Source organism: Patiria miniata, unplaced genomic scaffold (assembly GCF_015706575.1).
Source record: "Patiria miniata isolate m_02_andy unplaced genomic scaffold, ASM1570657v1 HiC_scaffold_13, whole genome shotgun sequence".
Taxonomy (NCBI): Eukaryota; Metazoa; Echinodermata; class Asteroidea; order Valvatida; family Asterinidae; genus Patiria; species Patiria miniata.
Window position 1 is genome coordinate 75,699 of NW_024037051.1, and position 23,802 is coordinate 99,500.

Genomic DNA, 23,802 nt, shown 5'->3' on the forward strand with positions numbered 1-23,802 from the left:
CTACGCCCCCCTCCACTCGCCGGCACAGATTTACGCCACTGGACATCATTGCACTCGCGTGGTCACGATTCTCATGCCTCCAGCTGACGTTAATGTGACATTGTAATAATGGCATCATTCCCTAGACTTATTGTAAGTACAAGAACAGATTAATTTTCCCAAGGATGACCTTTAGCTGAGGGATCTGAATTAGAATCAGACAAACAAAATTCCCTCGTAAATATTTGTAAACGGGTCAGCAGTTTGATATAAATATAACGAGGTAGGGGAAACTTGCTAGAATTTCTCTCAATCAGCGCGACATGTCAGTGCCACCCGAAAGATGCGCGACAATTAATGAGACAGAATAAGGACGAGTTTGGGTAAGGTTAATTGCTCGTAGTGACTCTGAATAGTCATCCGCTCGGTAGGCCTACATAAAAATGATTGTAGAAAAGAGTTACGTAACAGCATTCATGTGTAAAGCGCGATGCTGATGCATCTTTCGTGCAGCTATGAAACACAAAGTAACTCTCCCACGGCAGAAATAAAGATTATGTTTTAAACGCAAAGAGAAAAGCACTTATCGAAACAGCCGAGTTGTTAAGCTGTGTGACAGCGGACCCAGGGTAAGGGGTTCGAACCCGCTTGGTGTCATTTTTTTGGTTTTCAATGCCCGCGGTTCTGTCATTTAAGAGTATTAATTTCCCGTCGTCATTTACCAACAGCAGTTAGCTCGGTCGGTCGGTAAGCTGACTCACAAGTTGGGACTGTCTGCGAAGTCCAGGTTGGCATCTGCGTATAGGTACGGGGTTCTTTTGCTGACTCGGCAGCAAGGCTTAGGGTGCCACCTCGTTTCCTCCCTTTATGGTGCCTGACTTTCGAGTTACATGGATGGACAGGGAAGGAGGTGTGGTGGGCCGGGTACCGAGTCCCGGAAGAGTTCTATATTGGAAGTCGGTAAGGGGCTCATTGAGTTAGGGTCATAAGTCCGACTCCTGAAGACTTGGCCATCGCCACATAACTTTTTGTTTTATTTTCTTTCTTTTCTATCGGAGGACAATTGCAAGAATGATTGATTTGTTATATTGAGAGCTTGTACTGTAATCGTTAGAAATTAATTTTTAAAATTGCTCGAAAATACAAAATTCAATCCAGCTATAATGTTTTATATCATTGTCGCAAAACTGCATATTCATGCTCAGTACCTTTGCGCATACCTTGTTCAGGCCTGTTCCCTGATCCCAGACTGCAGGGCGGGGGGGGGGGGGGTTCTTTAAATCATATAGTGGAGTTTTGTTATATTTTTATATTTTTTATATGCACAGCTGTAGCTGTCAACGCCCGTATATGAAGCGACTTCGTGCGGCAGCTTGTGCCGACATGACAGAATGCACAATCTTTTGCCATGGGTTGCAGAACCTGATTTTAGCTTCGCGGAGTTTTGAGCAGTGGTGTTTATTATTTACATTCTCCACTTTGTTCTTATTCCCTCTTCCTTTCCCCTTCCTTCTCCATTCTTCGGAACACTGGTGCCTGGGGTATAGTGGCCCTGAAGGGACATCGCATATCGCATACGTGTGCGCACACATTCGCGATAAATTTCGCGACATCGCATACGTATGCGCACACGTTTGCGATATGCGATGTCCCTTCAGGGCCACCATACTGGGGCCTTCGAAACACTTAATCCGGGCCTGATTGTTACGCAGCTTCAGATTCCGTGTCGAGCTGTACATGCAATGGACGAGTTGGCAAACGGTTGAATTGACAAACGGTCGAGTTGACTCGAAAGTGAAGTCGAGTTGGTCAACGGACGAGTTGGTTCAACGGTCGAGTTGGTACGACGGTCGAGTTGGTACGACGGTCGAGTTGGTACTTGTTCGAGTCGAGTTGGCAAACGGTCGAGTTGACTGTAATTCGGGCAGCAGCATTCATGTTCACCATAAACCATTGCTATGACGTCGAACCGTACGCAGGGGCGTTCTTAACAGGTGGAGAGGGGGGGAGCCGATAGTTTGCGATCGACAGTATAGCATTGGTTCACAGAAACCACTCGGTCGGGTATATTTTAAGTCACTTTTATACTAGCTTGCGTTTTGGAAATATAATGATTTAAATGGTAAAAAGTGAAACATTCAGTCATTTTTATTGTCAAATTGTCAAATTATCAAATTTTTTATTCTAAGTTTTCGAAACCGAACAATATTTTTGATAATATCATTTGAATCCTTACTAAACGAACAACAGTTTGTATTTGTATTTGTATCTCTCATTAAAAAAGAAGAAGTAATGTTCACCGCACGAGGTCACAGCCGTGTCCTGGCCCACATTATGATCGCGACATGATGCCTGGCGGCCCGCACGCACACGGGCAAAATACAGTTCCAATTCCGCTTCGCACAACACGGCAACACGGAACGTGCATATACGCGTACTCGCTGTTTCTGCAAGCAAGAAATAATTATTTACCCATTTTTTTGGTTCGAGAAAAGGAATATTTATTGATAAGTACATCTTTTATTAACAGATGCAAAATGATTTTACTTTTGGATTTGAATGATTGCATCTGTTCGTAACACGGAGTGGCTGTGCTGATTTAAAAGCCGGGACGAACTCGTGCTAGATATGAAAGAGTAGTACACTAGTAAAAAAAAGTTGGTAAACGGTCGAGTTGGTTCGAGTCGAGATGGCAAACGGTCGAGTTGACTGTAATCCGACGAACCACACGCAAAGAACTGTTGGCGTGTGTGTTAAGGGCGCCCGCTTTGGTTAATTGCTGCACATGCAGTAAGTATACCGGTCAATATAAAGCTGCTGTATGCTTTGACCGAATCATTGAGACGGTTTGGATATAACTTGCAGTCACTAAGCTAAAAGGATGTCAGATACTGCTACATACAGACAAGGGCGGATCGGGGAGGGGCAAAGGGACTGTTGTCACGTGGAGAAGACCACTTCGTTGCAGTAACTGAATGTGGAAACATCGTTATCGCTATTCTCCTGTTCAGCTTCAAGTTTAAACTTCGAATTTCATCCGAGGTTATCTTCGAAATTCTAAAAGTAGTTTCGTTGTCTGGTTTAAGTTTGATCTCATCGAGTAACTGTCCAAGAATGCCTAAGTCCACCCGGTCATCAGCCCCAGCTTCTGCGTAGTGCGAGCAGGATGGATGTCGGCATTGCCAAGAGGCCGCGTGGGAGTCCCCGTACACGGGCCACGCAGTCTGGGGTGAGGGCACGTCGTGTTCGGATTGACGATGTGCCGACGCCGGTGGTCAGAAGTGCAGCCGGCGTTGGAACTACCGGAGCTGAGCATCGAACCTGCACCAGGACCGAGCCTGCCCCCATCGAGCCTGCCTCCCCCCCCCCCAAAAAAATTTTTTTTTAGTGACTTCGCAATCATGGGCGTCGCCAGGATTTTTTTCCAGGGGGAGGGGGGCAAAGCAAAGTTTTCCCCCAAATTCCTTAAGTTGTTCATTGTATTTTCAATTTATCATTTTTCGAGGGGAGCTTTTGCCCTACCCCCCCCCCCCCCCATCAAATAAACATCAATATGGCTTCACACCACTTTTTCCTTTTTTTTGTTTTCGTTTTCCGGGGGGAAGTACCCCCCCCCCCCCTTGCGCTGCGCCCCCCCCCCCCCCCCCACCGCGACGCCCATGTTCGCAATAAAGGCATGACAATGAGTACACCACTATCGTTTCCTCAAAAAACATTGGTTAAAGTGGTCAGAAATTGCCTCAGATCGCACCACAGAGCATCTAGAATCCAAAAAAATTTCGGGGACCTTAAGCGGGCTCCGAACCCCACGCTGTAATTTTTTGGGACACACTTTTTGGGGACCAAATTTTTTTGGGCCCCCCCCCCCCAAAAAAAAATTGTGTTCTGGATCCGCCCTTGCATACAGAGCAGTCCAAACTACTCGAACTATCAGGGAACTTACCCAGAAAATGCACAAATCTCACAATCTTCTTAACAAGCAGAGAGAGATAACAAAGATCGGTTTGCCGTGATATGGGACACGGTGTTGACACACGTGGTAAAACCAACCTACCGATATCAAAAAGCTTTCTTGGATTGAAGATCGCAATGGTATACCAAACACCCCATGAAATTATTCCGTCTGGCTTGCTGAATTTTAAGAAACGTGAGAAATTTCAAATGACCGTCAATATTATGGACTGATATTTTGAAAGTCAAAATCGTGTTTCGTGATCAGAAGGTTTTTGCATCATTTTCAATATTTCCACGAAACGTGTGATAATGCACTGAGCTGAAATTTCAACTGATCAGGTTGTGAACATTCTTCTTTGGAGTTTGAGAAGTGTTATAATTGGAACGAGCGAAATGCGTGTATAGTACAAATGATCCTCAGGGAGGCATGGCCCCTTGTTTCGCTTCACCAATGTAAAAACAAAAATATAAAATATGCAACTAACACTGCAAGAAATGAATTCAAATCGCCACAATGCAAAATTAATCATGAAATTACTCCTTGACACTCTCAAGGGGCGTGACCCCTCCCTCCGCCACTTGATTGTTTTTGTACGTGGCCGCTGGGGGCGCAAAGATGTGCTAAAGCCGTTGACGCAAATTACGAGCAAGTTCGGGCAAGGGCCCTTAGTCGACAAACGATTGATTTGTATCGCAACTTACGCCTGCGCACTGATTGCAACGTGCGAACGTCTCTAGTCAAACGCTGATCAAAATGTCATCGCAGATAGGCCCTATGGCCTACGATCGTCCATGTTCATGTAAAGCAAAATCACGCAGAAGCTTCAGTATTTCAGCGACATCCCGGAAACTTTTGTTGCCGTGGTCAGTTTTGTTGTATTGGTGTTAGGTGTTGTTTTTCCAGCCATCGAATAAATAACTTACGTTGGGGTGACCAAACATCCTTCCCCGACAAATAATCCCAAATTCGAACTTCACTGAATAACGTTATAGGCCCATGCTCATAATTACAAATTTTGATTCATTGCATCAGGCCTTTGGTCTTTTTGTGTTTTAACGTCACTCCTCGCCCCCGTCCGAAAAAATCTTGAAAATCGACAGCCAAGCCACGTGCACAAGTTTAGTCCCCCCTTCAAAAATCTTGAATCCACCGACGGTCGGACACTGAGTAAGCACCATAATTCTTGTGGGTTCAAAATGTGCACATTGTTTGCCCGCAATCTTAGCAACAGCGCCCTCTGTTGTCAGAAAACAACACGTAATAAAGTGCGAGAATTGAAAAAAAAATCAGTCAAGGTTGGTTTTCCTATTATTTCCAGACACTTCTGAGGAATGGATAACTGCCCAAATTGTTCGGCCCTTGCTATCTTTGATCACGCCGAAAATACTGTTTAATTGTTGTTTTTCTAGCACCACGAAAGTTATTTACTTTCGAAAGAGACACCGAACGAAATTAAATCTACTCACGTTGAGTTCATGAAGAATTAGGCCGGACTGACAAACTTCACATTTCTTGCCGTCCGACATGAATTGAGACGGATCTTTTGGTGCGCTAGAGGTGTAAATGCAACCCCAAAATAAATGTTCTAAAAATGAGACAAACCTGACAAGAAATAAATTTAATCGTATACAATGTACGGTCGATTAAAAAATATGTGTATACAGATTTAATGTAGAAATGATGTAAAGGGTCCGACGACGTTCACATTCGTACAATCAATCGTAACAGGCTGTTCGAGTGTAATTTTCTTCTAACACAATTGCGAGAAAATACGCAATTAATATTAATATACATACCTTTCGAAAATTACCATGTCTCGTTGGAAAGTATTCTACTAATAGTTTAATGAGATATAGAATAATCGATTTCTATATAAAACATGATTTCTATTCAAAACATTTTAAACTAATAATTATTATACACCGATTTCTTATTTCTAAACGGTTGAATACGGCATTTAATAAAAAGTTCACTCCCCTGGTGTATCACCTGGAGCACGAGGTCTAATTCTCTAATATCTCTCATAAATGTATCAGAACTATACACACTCAAGTGATACTATAAGAAGAAAAATAAGACAAACCAAAGTATGGAAAATAGCAGTGCATTTGACTCCATTCTGCCGTTCAATGAGGCCTCGCCCTTGCTCATTAGCCTATATTTCAGTCCAAAAGGTTTTCTTCTGTAGAAGCTACATACGGGATTATAACAACACCTGAATAAATCCCTGTCATCTGATTGGTGGATCGTTGACCACTTGTCATTGAATAATTCGTCCCAAACCCACCACCCGGCCGCACTGCAAAAATAAAAGTTCTATTCCACGGTAAATAAAAGTTTAACTGCACGTCACACTATTGGTAGCTCTGACCAATCAGATGACGAGGATTTATTCAGGTGTTGTATAAAACAAAATGAATGTATCACATTCGTGCAATGGAAAGAATAATTTCACTCGGTGACAGATGGAATGTTCCATTCAACTCAGCTTCGGCTCGTGGAATGGAGCATTCCATCTGTCATCTCATGAAATTATTCTTACCATTGCACTCATAAACATTTATTATTTGTATAAAGTGTTTCATGAGGAGATCGTTTCTACTTTTCATGGACTTAATTGTTTTCTATCGATACTGCTATATGATAAGTAGCCGTTTCAGATACATTGGATTTTATAATTATACGAGAATTTATCCGCTTATGATCAGAATACATTTTCTTAAAACATATCATTTCAAAACTATAGACAAAAACAATCTAATTTTACTTTATAAAAACAGCTAACTTGTTGACTTGACAACAACAATGTACACGGCTGTATACATAAAATAATGCCCCAAACAGCTGATTACAATGTAGAGCGGTAAACGTGTAGACGTTTATATATAAATATATACATTTCTTCATCAGTGAAAACACCTGTTCGTTAATTGAAATTTTAGAAATATTCTTAAGTATAAAATAGATACAAAAACACAGTCTTTATACAAGAAAATTGGCGGATATTTTAGTCTTAGTGACTTTTTTCGTGTGTTGACTGTAAAGTAACATCATTAGACCATTAGAAGAAGGATTACACATAGTCACAAATGTCAAAAAGGTCCTTAAAAACCAGCAAAAAGTCGCAGAGAATTGCGATAGTTGTAAAAGCTCGTGCATTATACAAAACGAAAATGACATCACGGATACGCGTAAAGCATTCGCACGAAGTATCTGGCCTTGTCTTCGGTAAACACCGCACTGTTATGCTAACATTCTCCTAAAAGTCTACTCACTACCGAGCCAAAAATATCATAAATGTAAAACCTTGACTAGGATAAAATATACAACTTTTTTTGACTGGAATAAAATATACGTCACGATCCTTACCTGTCAAATTACAAAACTGGATGATATGGAATCAATCACAGTGTAAAAATGAGATTTATATTTTATTTGTAAAGTTGGTTTACTAGTCCGTTACAAGTCCATGACAAGTCAAAGAATAATAAAGGAGTGTCTTTGTCGCTTTTCAAAAGTTTTGCTCGTGACTTGACACTGGAGGACTAATGGACCATGGACCTCACGAGGAAGCCATTTTGGTCGTGTTCCCTGAATGTATTTTATAAATTGTGACCTGTTGAATGGGATGGTGCCAGACTATGTATTCATTTTAGCTTCACTTTCAGTTGTTGTTTTTTTAAATGTGGCTTAAAACATTAGGGCATGGTTAATCACACATTTTAAATTATTCATCAGAGCAGACTGGTATTAACTTGTAATTAACTTTATGTCATTGCTTTCATTTCTTTTCGCAAGTTCCAAAAATGAAGACTCTACCTTGCTTTCAATGTAATTTGGCCGACTCGTGAATAAGGTTATATCACATTTCAAAGTGATCGCATAAAAATCTGCAGTTACACTGTAAAAGTGGTGCTTAGGATTTAAACACATTTCTAAACACTTATTCTGTACCCACTTTTCCACACGTTTAGCATTATGACATGTTTAGATGTCTTTTTTCTGTGACACGCATTATCCGTTTGACATGTTCAATGAATAATAATTATGTTTAGCATTTAAACACCTTCCTAAGCGCACTTAGATATACAATCCTAAGTACATGTCCAAAACATAAACACGTTTAGTTTCACAACATTACAAAGTGGTATACGTTTAGAATTGAAACACATTCCTATACGTTTTAAACTCTAAACACGTTCTGATGTGTTTCAATGCTAAACACTGTTTTTACAGTGTAGATTCTACTCCATGCCGTTGCTCATAACTTCAGCCAGCACCTTCCAAATGTTTTCCCACGCGTCTTGAACGTCTGGTGTGAACTCCTTGGATGACAGACCATTTCGCATGGTATACATGAAGGCGTCTACTAGGGGCTGCATCAAAATAAAGACAAGATACCAGGATGGATGATAGCAATGTATTCTGGATACCAGACCACACTGTAAAACCATGGTTCTATAATGTGCATCTTATGGTACCTATGTTGAATCAGACTATAGCCATAGGTGCAATATAAATACCACACCGTGCTAATTTAGAACCGCTCTTTTTTACACACCGTATAGAACTGACGTTTCTGATATGATCATGGTTTTTATGTGGCCATAGCGTTGCCAAATAAGTACCAAACAAAAATTGCAATCGACTTTTTCCCATTTTGATGACTTCTGTGTGATTTTTTTGTTCACCCTTGTTTGTAGTCTGCGTTACCGATTTTACACGAATGATTTGAATGATTCTTGTACTAAAAAAAGCTGATTAATTGGTCGTTCTGACTTGTTTATATCCTAGATCTTGAAAGTGCTACATGCTGAATTTCATTTTAAAAAATGGTCCTGCCCTTTGGGTTTCTTTTTTTTACTCACCCTGTATTGCCTAGTGTGACCAAGGGAATGTCTATATACGAATATATATTCGTGTACATAGCTGTCTCATACTCTGAAAAACGACAGTTGATTAAAGTCGGATCGTTTTCCTCCGTTTGTTGTTTGTGAGTTTGATTTGTTCCTTTCTTCACATCTATTTGTGAAAGATTTTACCTTCGCTCGAATGATGGCGCTAGAATGGCACCATTTTTCTGGGTATAGACAGCGGAAATATCACGTGATTTTAACCAATCCAATCTGAAAATCAGAGATAATAAAAATTTTAAATAACAGCAACATGTAAAGTTTCGTCAACAACCCGGAATTCGAATCTGTTTGCGCCTACAAAGTTAAAGTTATTGTTTGTCGGTTGGTTGGTTCTGTTTTCTACCTGGAAGTGTTCAGGCTTGGCGCCGTAGACATTGTGTCTAGTCCCAAGGTCCTTCAGGATGGGAACTATCTTCCCCAGGTCATCCAGACCATCAACTGCCGTGCCGATCGTCTCCATGACCCCCTTGCCGTGAGCTCGCAGGTCCGAGTTGTGTTTCAGCATCTGGGGAGGAACTGACGACTTGCCGAAGGGGAAGAGCTCCCTAATGGATGGGTTCCTATCCAGAAACCTTGGACATTCAAAGAAAACATTGGAACCTTTCAGTCAGCTACACACCCTATAAAGTTCCGGGTCAGATTCGACTCAGAATCCAGCCAGATTTGCCCCGACACTCTTCCAGGTCAAAATGAAAATCCTCCGTGTCATAATGACACTCTTCCATGTCAAAATGACAAACCTACGTGTCATAATGACACTCTTCCATGTCAAAATGACAATCCTCCGTGTCATAATGACACTCTTCCATGTCAAAATGACAATCATCCGTGTCATAATGACACTCTTTTGAGTCAAAACGTTGTTTGTGTCAAATGGCACACACACAAGAGAGCGCTTGGAAACGCCCGTAGAAAGCGCAATATAAATCTTATTGTCATTTTATTATTAAAAATAAATAGACTCAGCAGCAACATCATTCATGGTTGGCAGCAGACCCGGCCTGGTTGATTAAAACAAAAATAGAAATGAAAAAAAGAAATCAGATAACCAACCTGGCAAAAAGTGCGGCGCCCAAGTTGACGGAATCTTTTTGCATGACCTTCCAGCTTTTCTGAACCAGACGCTTGTCTCTCAGAGATATCAGCCCCTCCTCTGAATTTCCGTTCTCATCCAGTCTGTTGTATAATGATTATTGGAACATAAAATAACTCATTTGTCTTATAACGATGAAAATATTGGACTCCCATTTTGCCAAAAGATACACATTGCCATATTTCGAACTGGGTAGAAGGCAGTTTCTGATCATTCCTGTTCAACAACCAATCTGACCAGTACGTTTTGACAAAATTAAATAATTTCCTTTAGGCCTACGATTTCTCTTTATTCTGTTTTTGACTATAAACCTCATATAGAGGCGCTTATGTACAAGCATCTGTATATAACCTTACGTTAAAAAAAACAATTTAAAAAAAATAATAAAAATGTTACTACCTCATAGTTCGACTCATCGTCACATCAACCACCTTCAAGATGTTTCGCCACGCCTCCTGCGTTTCAGACGTGAAGACATTTGGTGACAGACCTTGTTTGAGGGAATACATTAATGCCTCAACAACAGCCTGCAATGAAAACAAACCGAATATATACCATCCTTGAGAACATCTGTATCCAGTCCATCTGCAGGTCCCCCCCCTTATCTTTGTTATTATCCTGATACTTCAAAGGGTCCAAATGATCCGGAAAATGATCCAGTGAAGTGTAATTTTGACCCGAAAAGGGGTTATTTTTACCCGGAAAGGTGTGCTTTTCACCAAGAAAAGAATCAAGTCAATATATGACCCAGAACTTTTTAGAGTGTGAAAAAATAAAATCTGGGGACATAACTTACTGGGAAATGTTCAGGTCTGGCGCCGTAAATCTTGTGTCTAGCTCCGACTTCCTCTAGGATAGGAACTATCCTCCCCAAGTCATCTAGCCCAGCAACTGCCGTGCCGATCGTCTCCATGACCCCCTTGCCGTGGGCGCGCAGGTCCGGGTTCTGTTTCAGTTTCTCGGGCGGCAGGTTCAACTTGCCAAAGGAGAAGAGATTCTGCACGGAAGGGTTCTTCTCCAGAAGCCTTTTAGAAAAGCGAACAGGCATGCCGGTCTTGATATTGAATTAATTAATTTATGGACAGATATCATCAGAGATGCTCTATAGATGGAAAGGGTTCCAATTCTTATCGAGCTTAGGTCAAGTTGAATGCAGCTTGGATGTTTCGTTTTGGGCTACATGCATTCCCGAGAATGTCATTGAAAAGCAAGATTTTTTGGTGTATGATGATGTTTTTACTTGCTTTAAAGTGCATGGGTCTTAGTCTTTTAAAAGTTGCTTTTATTATCCCTTTGGGATATTTTGACAATTTATCCGGGATGTTCTTTTGAGCAGGTCGATTAAAAAGACTGTGTCTTCTTGAACAGACGATCAGGGGACTTTACCTTACGAACATAACTGCGCCCAAGTTGACCAAGTCTTTTTGAACGAACTTCCAGCTATTCTGGACCAACTGCTTGTCTTTGGGAGATATCGGAGATGCCGTTGATTCCTCTTCTGACACTCCAGATTCATCGCTACTGCAAAGGAATAACGAGTGACACAAGATAAATTAAACATGACAGGAAGCTATCATGAAACTTGCACTGATGTAGAAGACACCTTTCAAAAGACCTTTCCCGACCGCGTATGTTTCGATTGTTTTATTTTTTTTAAAGTTAAGTAAAATTGTCATTATTTGTCGAAGGAAAACTACTACTATCAGTATTCATTGACCTTTCACAGCCTTCAATCAAATAACAGGTTAAGATCTTAATTTAACACTTAAACAATCCATCATTATTTATTTTATGCCTAAAGTGAAAGCTTAAAAAGTTTTTTATTCAATTCACGTTGCACTTAAATCGAATCTAATGTTCTATTATGAACAAGTGTTTGAGGTCCCATAAAAGGTCTCGTCTACGACACTGGAAATAGGTTATGAACTCTTCAGTAGCCCTCTATTTTTCATCAACTCTATGAACAGGGGTAACAACAAATATCTATTGCGGAGCGCTTTGAGGCATTGGTATGAAGCGCCATTACAAGCACCACTGGGAATGGAGGAAATGATTTGAAAAGGTGTAACGAATAATGTAGGTGGCGGAGGAAGCATACCTCATAGTGCTGCCCATTGTAACAGCTACCACACTCAAGATGTTCCTCCATGCCTCTTGAACGTCAGGCGTAAATATCTTGGGTGACAGACCTTTCTTCAAGGAGTACATGAACGCCTCAACGATAGCCTGAAACCCCAAACGGTGATGTCCATTTAGATTGTGAAAAATCATCAACAGGGAAGGTAAAGGTATAACGACATCTTTGCTGATCACCCTGTGGCCAAGGGGTTCTTTATTGAACATGATCTGTCAAGAGACCCTTTAGGCCTTGTAGATGTTTTCAGATAAGGACAATTAATGTAGCCTTATTTAGCACGTATCTTTAGGACTGTTTGGTGTACAGGCCAGGGCCAAGCGACCCTTGTGCCCGTCTCTGTTCCTTGTTTTATAGTAGCCCTTTCCATTGAGTGACTTTCAGCCTTGTAATACTAATAAGCAAATTCCATTAACACACAAAAAATATTTTTTGTTAACTGGGCATTCCTACCGGGAAGTGCGCAGGTTTGGCGCCGTAGGTCTTATGCCTAGCCCCGAGGTCTTCCATCATAGGAATGATTTTCCCCAGGTCGTCGGCTCCTGACACCAAAGTCCCAAACGTCAACATGACCCCCTTGCCATGCGCTCGCAGGTCCGGGTTTTGCCTCAGCTTGTCCGGCGGTAAGTTGAGCCTACCGAAGCTGAAAGTTTTCCGTATGCCTGGATTCTTTTCCAGAAGCCTGAATGACGAAAAAGACAGCCAAAGATGAATAAATTCCCCGTGTGGAGGTAAAATCTCCTGACAACATGCATGCGACTATTAAAAAGCCATTCGATTGTACACCTTCGAATAAAATTTACAGATTTAATTTGAAGAATGCATTCGTAAATAATATTATGCTTTGTTTGTTGGGTTGTTGGGGTGTTTGTTTGTGTGTTTGTGTGTTTTATTTCTTTCTGGTAATGAAGCCAATGATTCCTCAAAAGTGCCCCAGGCACTGTAGCTCGAAAGCCTGAGGAAACCTGTATACAGGAGACTATGAAAAGAATTGATAGTTTTACAGGTAGGAGGACACCCCGAGAAGAATGTTCAGGGAAAACCCCCAGAATCTGGTAGGGACTGAAAACCCGATCCACATAAGGTCCGGGCAGGAATCGAACCCAGGCCACATAGAGGTGGATCTGGGAGGCGAAGAAAGAAACCGTCACTGCGCCACCCTGACTCCCCAAACCGTGCGTTCCTTTGTGTCTTTTTCATAGACGTTCCTAGGTGTTTTTTTTCATACTTCATTGTTATGAGAAAAAAATAGTCTACCAACCTTACAAACATACTGGCGCCCAAGTTGACCAAGTCTTTTTGAATGAACTTCCAGCTCCCCTGTGCCAGCTGCTTGTCTTTGGGAGATATCGTTACATCTGATGCACCGTTCGAATGGCTGCTGCGAAGGAAGGAACCAATCAAAAGAGGACACAAAAGGAATAAGACTAATACAAAGATGTATAGGCTTTGAATTGGCAAGAATCCGTTGAATTAATTATTCTCAGTGCATTTTGCAGATCGACTCACCAGCCTAACATGATTTAACACCTTCAAGACGTGCAGATGACATCAGGAGAAGTCAAATGCATATTATGCGAGTGTATTACACTATAGAACATCTGTACTGATTTATTGATCTATCAAAGCTGAGAGTTGAGAGGTTACCTCATAGAGGTGCTCATGGTAACATCCACAACCTTCAAGACGTTCCTCCATGCCTCTTGCACCTCAGCCGTGAACACCTCTGCCGAAACTCGAGTCTTCATGGAAAACATGAAAGCTTCAACCAAGGCCTGAAACCAAAAGGAAAAAAAGTGAGGAGATCCACAGTGAGACGGTACGAGAAAAGCAACTTGAAGAGTACTTCATTGTACCAGGGCTTGGATGAAAAAAACGGTAAATGGATGAGAGGAGACTGCGAGTAGAGTGGGTAAAGTTGGTAAAGGTACGCGATGGAGGAACGAGAAGTGCAGAGTTTGAACCTGCGCACATCCCATGATAGTACCTGTAGAGAAGTCTCAAAGACATAGCTAAGGCGTCTAATAGTGAGAGATCCAAAGGAAGCCGTCAAACCCTGTCCCAATATGTAATATTACTCGAAAAACAAAACTTACAGGGAAGTGTTCTGGTTTGGCGCCGTAACTGTTATGCCTGGCGCCGAGTTCTTTTAACGTAGGAACGATGTCCTTAAGATCGTCGAGACTGGCAACCAGAATTCCAATCGTCTCCATGACCCCCTTGCCATGGGCTCGCAGGTCCGGGTTCTGCCTCAGCTTGTCCGGCGGTAGGTTCAGCTTGCCAAAGGGAAAGAGTTTCTGAATGGAAGGATTCTTCTCCAAAAGTCTTTCATAATGAATACGAAAAAAAAAAACACTTCGACATTAAGGAATTTCATCGTGGAATTCGTGATGCATAGATTATCCAAACCAATACTCAAAGATTTTAAATAAGAACGTTTGTACGAACAATTTTCATTAATGTCCTTCTGATTTATAGATCACTGTCAACCCTCTGTCAACTAGGAGGCTTAAAAAAACATTGTCACCTGGCAAAAAGGACTGCTCCCAGGTTAACTGCGTCTTTTTCCATGATCTTCCAGCTAGCCTGGACCAGGCGCTTGTTTTTGGAAGAAATCGGCCCCTCATCTTCGCTACTGCCGCTCCTGTTCAATTAATTTTGGCGAAAACAAAATCACTTTTAGTATTTGATTTAGCTTGAAACACAATTAAGGCGGCACACACATTCATGCCAATTTCTGTCGTCAGTGAGTGTAGTTTTGAGTACCCGGTTTGGGTCAACTTTGAAACTCGGCCGGCTGTCCTCGGTTTGGCTGTATTTATTTCATCTGAACTCAGTATGTGTAAGAACTATTTCATAAGCAGTAAGCCAAACCGGTTGACAATGGACCGATCCAGTAAGCACCACCCACTGCGCACGTGGGCAAATTAACACGTGCTCCTCTCCAATGCCACGCTGCATTTTCCTGCCGCGCGCATCATACGCGCGTGCACGCATGTCGAACTTTTGTGCACGCACATCGGACATAAATCAAGGTTGTGATTGGTCAGAACACCATGGGGCGGTGCTTACTGGATCGGTCCAATGGGAAAACCAAGAACTGTCTGACAATGCATACAGGTCAGCGACAAATTAAGGGAACTAACTATACAGGGTGTGCATCAGAACCGGGTACCCGAGCACCCGACCGCTGATGTCAGGAACCGGTTCCAGATTATGGGATCGGGTACCCGTAACCAACTTTACAAATTACTTAGTAACTTCTCAGACAGTGAAAAGAAAAGTTGTATATGCCATTTGTGAGGAATTTTCAAAATGAAAATCAGGCCATCTGGAAAACCAAAACAGATTTTACGTTTATGTGCATTTTAACGGGCAACAGATAACGCTGGTGAAAGTTGCAGTTTTCACCGTAAAGCTAAGCCCTTCGGAGAACTTCAGGGATTTAAATTTTGGGGTTGGGTCTCTTTCACGGGTACCCGGGTACACTTGTTTTACTTCAATAGGGTGCCCGGTTCCTGTACTACCCGTAAATGCATACCCTGGCCGGCGGGCGCGTTTCCTGGAAAAAAATAGCTCAAGGAGATTTAGAGGTCAGCACAGGCTTATCATCGGCCTAATTATTGGCGGCAATTAAATTGTGTAAATGAAATATTTTCTCATTTTGTTAAAATATTATACAAAGTTGGAACCTATGGCACCTGTTAATCCCGATATTGTAAGCTATAACGGTTTTGTTGATCACCGTAACCAACTTTGAGTCGACTCTCACCCTTATATCGACTTCATGGTTCCAATGTATACTCGACTATTATGGAGACCAGGGGATAATTTCATTGAACTGCGAAAAAGAAGATGCTGCTATGGCATTTTGCAATGGCAACAAATGTTGTGCTAAGCAAAATGACATTCTGTTCTTAGCAAATTTCTGTGCCGAGCACCACCATAGAATTGGCCTCTGAGAGGTTCCTGAGGTCATACCTCATTGTTTTGCTCATGGACGTTGCCACCATCTTCATCAGGTTCTGCCAAGCCTCTTGAGCCTCAGGGGTAAACAGCTTGGGCGGCAGACCGTTCTTCAGGGAACGCATGAGCGCCTCCACCAGTGCCTTCAGTTTAAAAGAGAATATCCCCGATAGTTTGTCACAATGATTGGTCTTCTGGATAGACTTTTGTTTTGCGGCAGCTTTATTTACAATAAAAATACAACCACACCCCCTAAAAAATCAGGGTGGAGGTCAAGTCATCTCATGTTACTCACGAGTCATTAACAAAAAAGCTGAGACAAATGTATCATGTTGTCATTGTTCAAACCCTGTTTTGACCCAACTTACGATTGACCTGTGATTTGATTTGTGATGGACGCGACTAAATCTGTGAAAAATGATAGATTAATCAATTATCTGTATAAATTATATGTTAGCGAATGATGTTTTAGGTACTAAAACGATATGTCAAGTATGAAGATATAAACATATAGGCCTACTCTTTAAATTCCAAAGAGTGAAATTAGGGACTAGACGTTTTAGAGTGAAAATCATTCTTATTTTCGATTGAAATAGTCTGAAAAAGAACCACTTCAGTCGAAGCTCGAGTGAAAACTCGATCTTTACGATTGAACAAATTTCACTCTAAATCGTCTAGTCCCTAGTTTCCGACTGTGGGAGTTAATCTTCACTCGAATGGAGTGAATTTTCACTCTTTGGAATTTAGAGAGTATAATCATCGTGTGTTACCTTTTGAGGGGTACTTGCTTCTCTTGGGATAAATAATAAAGATTGACGTGAAAACCAAAACAAAATAATAATAAACGTAACAAGTCCAAGACTCTTACCGGAAAGTGCTCGGGTTTGGCGCCGTACATCTGGTGTCTGGCTCCAAGGTCTTCCAAGATGGTAGCGATGATGTCTGGGTCATCCAGACCCATCACCACCGCACCGATGGTACTCATGACTCGCTGTCCGTGGGATCTCAAATCCTTGTTTCGTTTCAGCTTCTCCGCTGAAAGGTTGAGCTTACCGAAGGTGAAGAGGTTCTGAATGGGAGGGCTCTTTTCCAACAATCTGATAACAAAATTTTTAGGACATCACTGTAAACCTTTTAAAAAGAAGGTTTTTTGCCAAGAAGATGACACAGTATATAAGCTGATAAGGTGTAGGGTTGACCAGCTGCCTATAGAACATCAGGACTTCGGACACTTTCGCAGCAGTCCTTTAGGTTTTACTTATCGGTATCCAAGTGTATGATTGACCTAAGTAAAGACCCAGCATTAAGCTCCTCAATAACTGACGTTTGCTTACCTTACAAAGAGGGCTGCACCCAAGTTGACCATGTCTTTCTGTATGACCTTCCAGCACTCACGAACGAGCCGTTTGTCTCTTTGAGACAACGGTCCAACATCAGCATCATCGCTTCTGCAGTAAGCAAGATTAACAATTAGCGATATTTCCAATAACCAAACTTTCACAAGTCCACAAATTCAAACCTTGAAGAGTTCAACTAATCCGACTTAGTATCAGCAGGTACATTGCAGGCAACTGGTGGAATGGCAAAGGGTGGGAAATAGTCCAGGCTACCGCGAGCTTCCGTTTCAATACGTCGGTGAAGTGATCATTTCAATATGGAAATAACAAAATCTACAAAAGCAAATGAATAAGTGATTATAAGATTCACGGACTTTGACTTGGAATCTCCAAGGGGAACTAACATTGCTTTAATTGAAAAACATAAAACATGTATGTGGTTTATGACGAATACGTCACTCTTCTGTCACTTGAAGTGTTTTTTTGTATTCCAACAACAAGACGGTAACCTTCTGTGTAGACACCATAGAATCTTAAATCGTGAACATACTTATCAGGCGTTAGGGAGAAGTTTGCATTTGTTGTACCCATTAAGATAAACACCAAAAATAATGTTTGAATGGAGGCAATTGTGAGCGGACACGTAATGTACCTAATGATCCATCGCAAGTACTCGACTGTTGTCTTTCTGATAGGTTCAATAGTTATTATACCTCATCGCTTCACTCATGAGTTCTGCAACCACCTTCAAGGCATTCTCCCAGGCTCCTTGCACCTCTGCAGTGAACACCTTCGGCGGCAGACCATCCTTCAGGGTAAAGATTAAGGCTTCTGCAAGAGGCTGGCAAAATAAAAAAAAACAGGTGATTGTTGAAACTCGCACATACTTTAAATTGCAAATCGTAACCAAGAAACAGTTGGATGTAAATGAAAATGAGACTCATAGTTGTGCGAGAAAAATGTAGACAAAAAGCTTCCACTCCGATTTTACAAGTACTCATTGAAAAGTACGTGTTCTCGGAAAGGGGGGATTTCACTGAGTTTGTAATAACATGGAGCTATTATAGCTCCATGGTAATAAGCATTGATAACACGATGATTTTGATAAGCATTCATGATTTCGCACGTAGATCTTTTGACATCCTTTAAATAAAATAAGCATCGGAAAATGCTTTAGCGACGAATCCGAGATGATCAAAAGCATATATTTTCAGGGTAAGATGTCGTTACCGGTATTTTTTATGTATTTTTGATTTTATTTTTTGGAAGGGGGGAGTGTTACCTTGCTTAATTTATTTCGCAAATAGACTAATTGATCGGCATTATCACGGTGATACCACGCTCGCCTCTCATCGCACGTGTTCTTAACATGATTTGAAGGGCGCGTGTAGCCTAGTTGGAAAACCCTATTGGTCGAGGAGCTGTGAGTGCGCGCGTATCGCCTGCCAACATTAGCGTCGTGCCCCTCAGTAATGGCTTCTCATTTTAGTCGTCGGAGAAGTCTGAAGGTGTCCAAGGAAGTATCTTTATTGATGTATGTTAGTCTCAGTGTATGGTACCTTAAAGTGTTCCGGTTTGGTGCCATAAGCATTGTGCCTCGCTCCGAGATCTTTCAGGAGAGGTACCAGTTTTCCCGGGTTGTCCAGCGTCTCCACTGCCGTGCCAATCGTCTCCATGACATTCTTGCCGTGGGCTCGCAGGTCCGCGTTGTCCTTTAGGTTCTCGGGGGACAAGTTGAGCTTGCCGAATGGGAAGAGGTTCTTGATGGCAGGGTTTTTCTCAAGAAGCCTTTGAATAAAACAGGGACAGAACTTGTCGTTTAAATTGATGGTGTTGGTGCAGGAATCCAGGGAGGTAGGAAAAGGGAAATCGTAAAGGAATCCTGTAGGATTCTTATAGTTTGTTTACATCTACTACAGGTTCCTATAGGATCCGAAGAGATGTGACATTTGCACAATCATTTAGGACCACTTGAGGATTTTATAACACTCGACAAAAAAAACTACGGGAAACGTATATGATCCTTGGAATTTTTCTAGAACGATTCGTCGAAGAATTAGCATCTTGTATGACACGAACAATAGGCTAATAAATATAATGGATATCATGCCTACCCTAATTTTCATTTTTTGTTTTGTTAATGAGATCGCCAACCAGAAGGTCACAGGCCACTCAAGATAGCGGCAACGAAAAACAAACAAAGGAAGCAGGCGATTAATTAGGGAGAATATATCTGTTGACACTGTGTTTTAAACGATATAAATAAATTAGAAGTAAGGGGGAAGCAAAATTCTGTTCAATGAACTCACCTGACAAACAAACCTGCACCCAAGTTGGCCAGATCTTTTTCTACCGACCTCCAGCTTGCCTGAACCAGCCGCTTGTCTCTAGCAGATATCGGCCCCTCGTCGTGCTTCTCAAAAACTCCTCTCCCTTCTCTGTATTAATTTGTAGGGTAAAAGGTAGGAGGAGTCATTTTCTCCTAGTGGCACATCTACCATTTCCACTGAGATACCTACCACCCGTGACTTGATATACCTGATGGGAGTCAGGCCATAACATTGAATCGCCATAGTAGCTGCTCTTGAAATGCAGCGTGTGTCAATAAAATGAAGCAGTCAATCCATAAATACAATGTATAACAATACTAGCACTCTCTTTTTGAAAAACTTAACTACAGACTGGGTCCGAAGGTATTGAAAATGCTCTACACAATGGTCTTTATCCCATCTCATTTGGACCCCCCAGTCAAAAGATACAGCCAATTAAATGAAAGGACTTGAATTCCAAGTTGGGCCACTTTTCAGATTATCTGGTATCTATAATGAAAGGCATTGTGTGGATGCCTTTCATTAGATACCAGATAATCTGAAAAGTGACCCAAACAGATTTTGAGAGTCTTTAAAAGCATTGCCGTAACTGTTAAACAAAATCACACAGAACAAAAATCCTGTCAAGGGTAAAGAAACACTGTATCATCTCATGGTAATTGTTTTTACAATAAAAAAACAGATTTAGTTTCCTCAGGAAAAAAAAGTAATTTGATTGCTACATTTCATTTTGAGGCACGCTGTATAACGACTTTTGGAGTCTTTTTTTCTACGTAGATTGCATATAACCTCTTGCCATCTCAGTCTCTATTTCCAACCAACTTAGCAAATGACCTCGGAGCCAAAGACTCATTAACTTCACACAGCATTGGCAAACAAAATCACGATTACAAGTTTATAAATATCTGCAGGCTGCAGCTATGTACCTCATTTACCTCATTGTATCGCTCATTACTGTAGCAATCGCCTTCCAGAGGTTTAGCCACGCCCCCTGCACCTCATTGGTAAACACCTTGGGTGGTAGACCGTTTCCCAAGGAATACGTGAGCGCCTGTTCGAGGGGCTGGAAACAAATGATGGTATAAATTAACAGACCGATACAGGCTGAGTAAAAAAAAACTCGAAACACAAATGTTGGGACCATTGTTTTAGTGAAGTACTGCATGTAGCACTTTCACAATCCAGGATATGAAAGCCCAATTCTTAAGCTTTCTTTTAGTACAAGAATTATTTAAATCACTGGTGTACTTTTCAAGTTATGAAATTTTAAACACAACCACCGTTTTAAAGTTCTGGCCACGGATAACGAAAAAGGGTGTGCGTTCTTTCAGCAAAATGAAAACAATTCACACACATCCTCATGTGATATGTTTTCGTTTTGCTGAAAGAACACTGAACTTTTTTTGTGATCCGTGGACAGAACCTTAAAACGGTGGTTGTGTTTAAAATTCTGTAACTTGAAAAGTACATGAGTGATTTGAATGATTCTTGCACTAAAGGAAAGCTTAAGGATTGGGCTTTCATATCCTAGATATTGAAAGTGCTACATGCATCAGCACTTTAATAAAACAATAGTCCCGACATTTGGGTTTCGTTTTTTTTTTTTACTCACTCTGTAGATCGTATATTGGCTCTTAAAATTACAATTGTTCCAATCTTTTTGTTCTTGTTGAACAATAGTAGTTTTATTTGACCCTTGTTTTGTCTTCTCCCTTTTTCACTTAGAGGAATCGTAGGTTTCGTTGACAAAATTAAATTAAATAAGAATGTCAAGGGGGGACACCGCTTACATTAAAGTGCTGGGGTACAGCACCATACACCTTATGCCTCGCCGCTAGGTCCTCTAAGATCGGCACGATCAGATCCCACTCGTTGAGACCCTCAATCGCCGTGCCGATGGTCTCCATAACCCGTAGACCATGGGAGCGAAGGTCCGCGTTCTGCCTCAGCTTTTCCGGTGACAGATTCAGCTTGCCGAAAGGGAAGAGCTCCCTCAGCGGTGGATTTTCTTCCAAAAGCCTGAAATTCCGATCATGACTTGAATTTATTTTTATTTGATATTTAGTTTATTTTTTTCTTGTCATAAAACCAAGGATCCTTACAAAAGTGCAGACGCACTGTAGCTTGAGGGCCTTAGCAGAAACGTAGAATGGAAAAACAGTGATGAAATACTTTGTTTTTTGAGTTGGGAAAACCCTGAAGGACATTCCAGGGATTATTCATGGAATCAGGTAAAGACTAAAATCCTTATCTTTTTTTTAACATGATACTTATTTGGCAATCACTTTACACTTATTTTCCTTTTTTCATAGACACATTCCATTACACAGTCCAAACTGAAGAAAATAGTAAAGAAGTAAACATATAGGCAACACAAAATACTTCAAAAAGGAAAACCATCAGAACGACAGAGTATGAGGCTATTGATATGAAATTGATTTCAGATTCTAGTATATACGTGATTTTTTTTGTTTTCAGGAATATTCTTCAGCCCGATTTTGCTGAGATGTGCTATGCACGGGCTTAATTTAGGCAACAGTTGTTTTGTAGGCCGGCGCGGATATCCAATAAATTCTGAAATGTTCTAATCTTGTGTCCAGACCCATTTCCCTGAACCTGAATGGTTTTTGAGTCAGGAGTGCTAGTTGGTAACACATACCAACCGATGAAAACTTGCGTGTAGATGTCTATTATGCTTCACTCAACTGACGTCATACCACCCACAAATATAGAAGTAATTTTTGGAAACTCACCTGACAAACAAATCCACTCCGAACTCGATCAAATCTTTCTGCACCTCTTTCCAGCATCCTTGGAGAAGCTTCTTGTCCCTGTCAGATAACGGTGCTTCAACGCTGGACACGATGCTCCCATTGGGCAGCATCATCTTGTGGGCAGCGTTGGAACCGTTATGCTCCCCGGGCATATCCAGGGCCTGCTCGATGTACTGCGACACCCTGGAGTGATTCAGAGCCACGCTGCGATTGAGGTCGAAGAGGAGGGTCCGATCGGGAGGTTCCAAGGACTTCTTGTGTCTCTGCCTGATCCTGCTACTGACTCGCCGCAGTAACAGCCCCGCCGTCTGCTCCGTCTGGATGGCAATGTCTACTCCCTTGGCTAAGACTTTCGTCTGACGCGAGCCCTGCTTCCCCTGACTGTGAGATCCTTGTCTCCTCTGGTTATCACCCATGGCCCTTGGAACGTTGCGGCGATGATCATTGGCCTGCATGGCCATGCCCTCGCGCTGCCGCTTAGCATCTTTCTCATTTGCGCTCTCCACACAACCCATCCTGGAAACAAAACAAAATATCGATCATTCTTTCCAATTTCCAGTTATTTATATCTCCACTTCTCGCGCAGACAGGTGGTGCTATTAAACCTCAATCTAGAAGCTAACTCCAATAACATCGGGATTTGTGTGTCTTCTTCCCTCAAAACAGCGGGGCCGCTAGGGAGTGCAACTCTAAACCTTCGGGATTTCTCCTGTGTCCTCTGTCACAAGGCACCGGTGATGGTCTTTGTTCGTCAGTGTTTTCTCAAGCAACAGATGGAGATCTGATACGCGCTTCTGCCATTTCCACGAGATTGTCCTTCTTTCAAATGTCAACCGGCGCGTGAAGTCGATATATGGATCAATAGAATCATTCTGCTTTATGATGTATGTAGATTATTATGATATGCGAATATCGTCTAATGTACATAAGATCGAAACAAATCGCCACAGTTGTAACTCACCTTTAGGTAAGGAACTTTGAGGTTCGAAAAAAAATGTCTTCTGATTTGGAAAATATTTTTTTTTCGGGAAAAGGGTTTTTATATTTAAACTGAAAACATGTTTTATTCAACATTTTACATCCTGCAAAACGAAGATATTTCACCTGCAAAATAAGAATTCGAACATAAATTTAAGAAAGTGAATGAGTCCCGTCTACCAACTGCCTACGTGCACAATAATCTTGGGATGTCAGCTTTTTTTTTAGAATATCCCGCAGATTGAAAGCTTTCTAAAAAATATGTAGCGGTTAATACATAATGTCACTCTTATTTCTCTTGGCGTTTCTTTCCGTTCTACGTCACAGGTAACATCTACTA

General features: G+C 41.5%; 1 protein-coding gene across 1 annotated transcript; it reads right to left on the minus strand.

The window, feature by feature from the left end:
• Positions 1 to 7,677: 7,677 nt before the first annotated feature.
• Positions 7,678 to 22,992, minus strand: LOC119719410. Its single transcript, XM_038188855.1, has 21 exons — positions 22,464 to 22,992; positions 21,501 to 21,729; positions 20,646 to 20,773; positions 19,690 to 19,818; positions 18,940 to 19,168; positions 18,094 to 18,221; positions 17,378 to 17,491; positions 16,912 to 17,140; positions 16,059 to 16,186; positions 14,605 to 14,721; positions 14,174 to 14,402; positions 13,725 to 13,852; positions 13,339 to 13,458; positions 12,531 to 12,759; positions 12,042 to 12,169; positions 11,330 to 11,464; positions 10,740 to 10,968; positions 10,343 to 10,470; positions 9,904 to 10,026; positions 9,194 to 9,422; positions 7,678 to 8,310 (listed from the first exon to the last, which is right to left on the minus strand). Exons 1-21 carry the CDS (start codon positions 22,943 to 22,945, stop codon positions 8,179 to 8,181), a joined length of 3,723 nt encoding a protein of 1,240 aa, XP_038044783.1. The 5' UTR covers positions 22,946 to 22,992; the 3' UTR covers positions 7,678 to 8,178.
• Between the last annotated feature and the right edge of the window lie 810 nt (positions 22,993 to 23,802).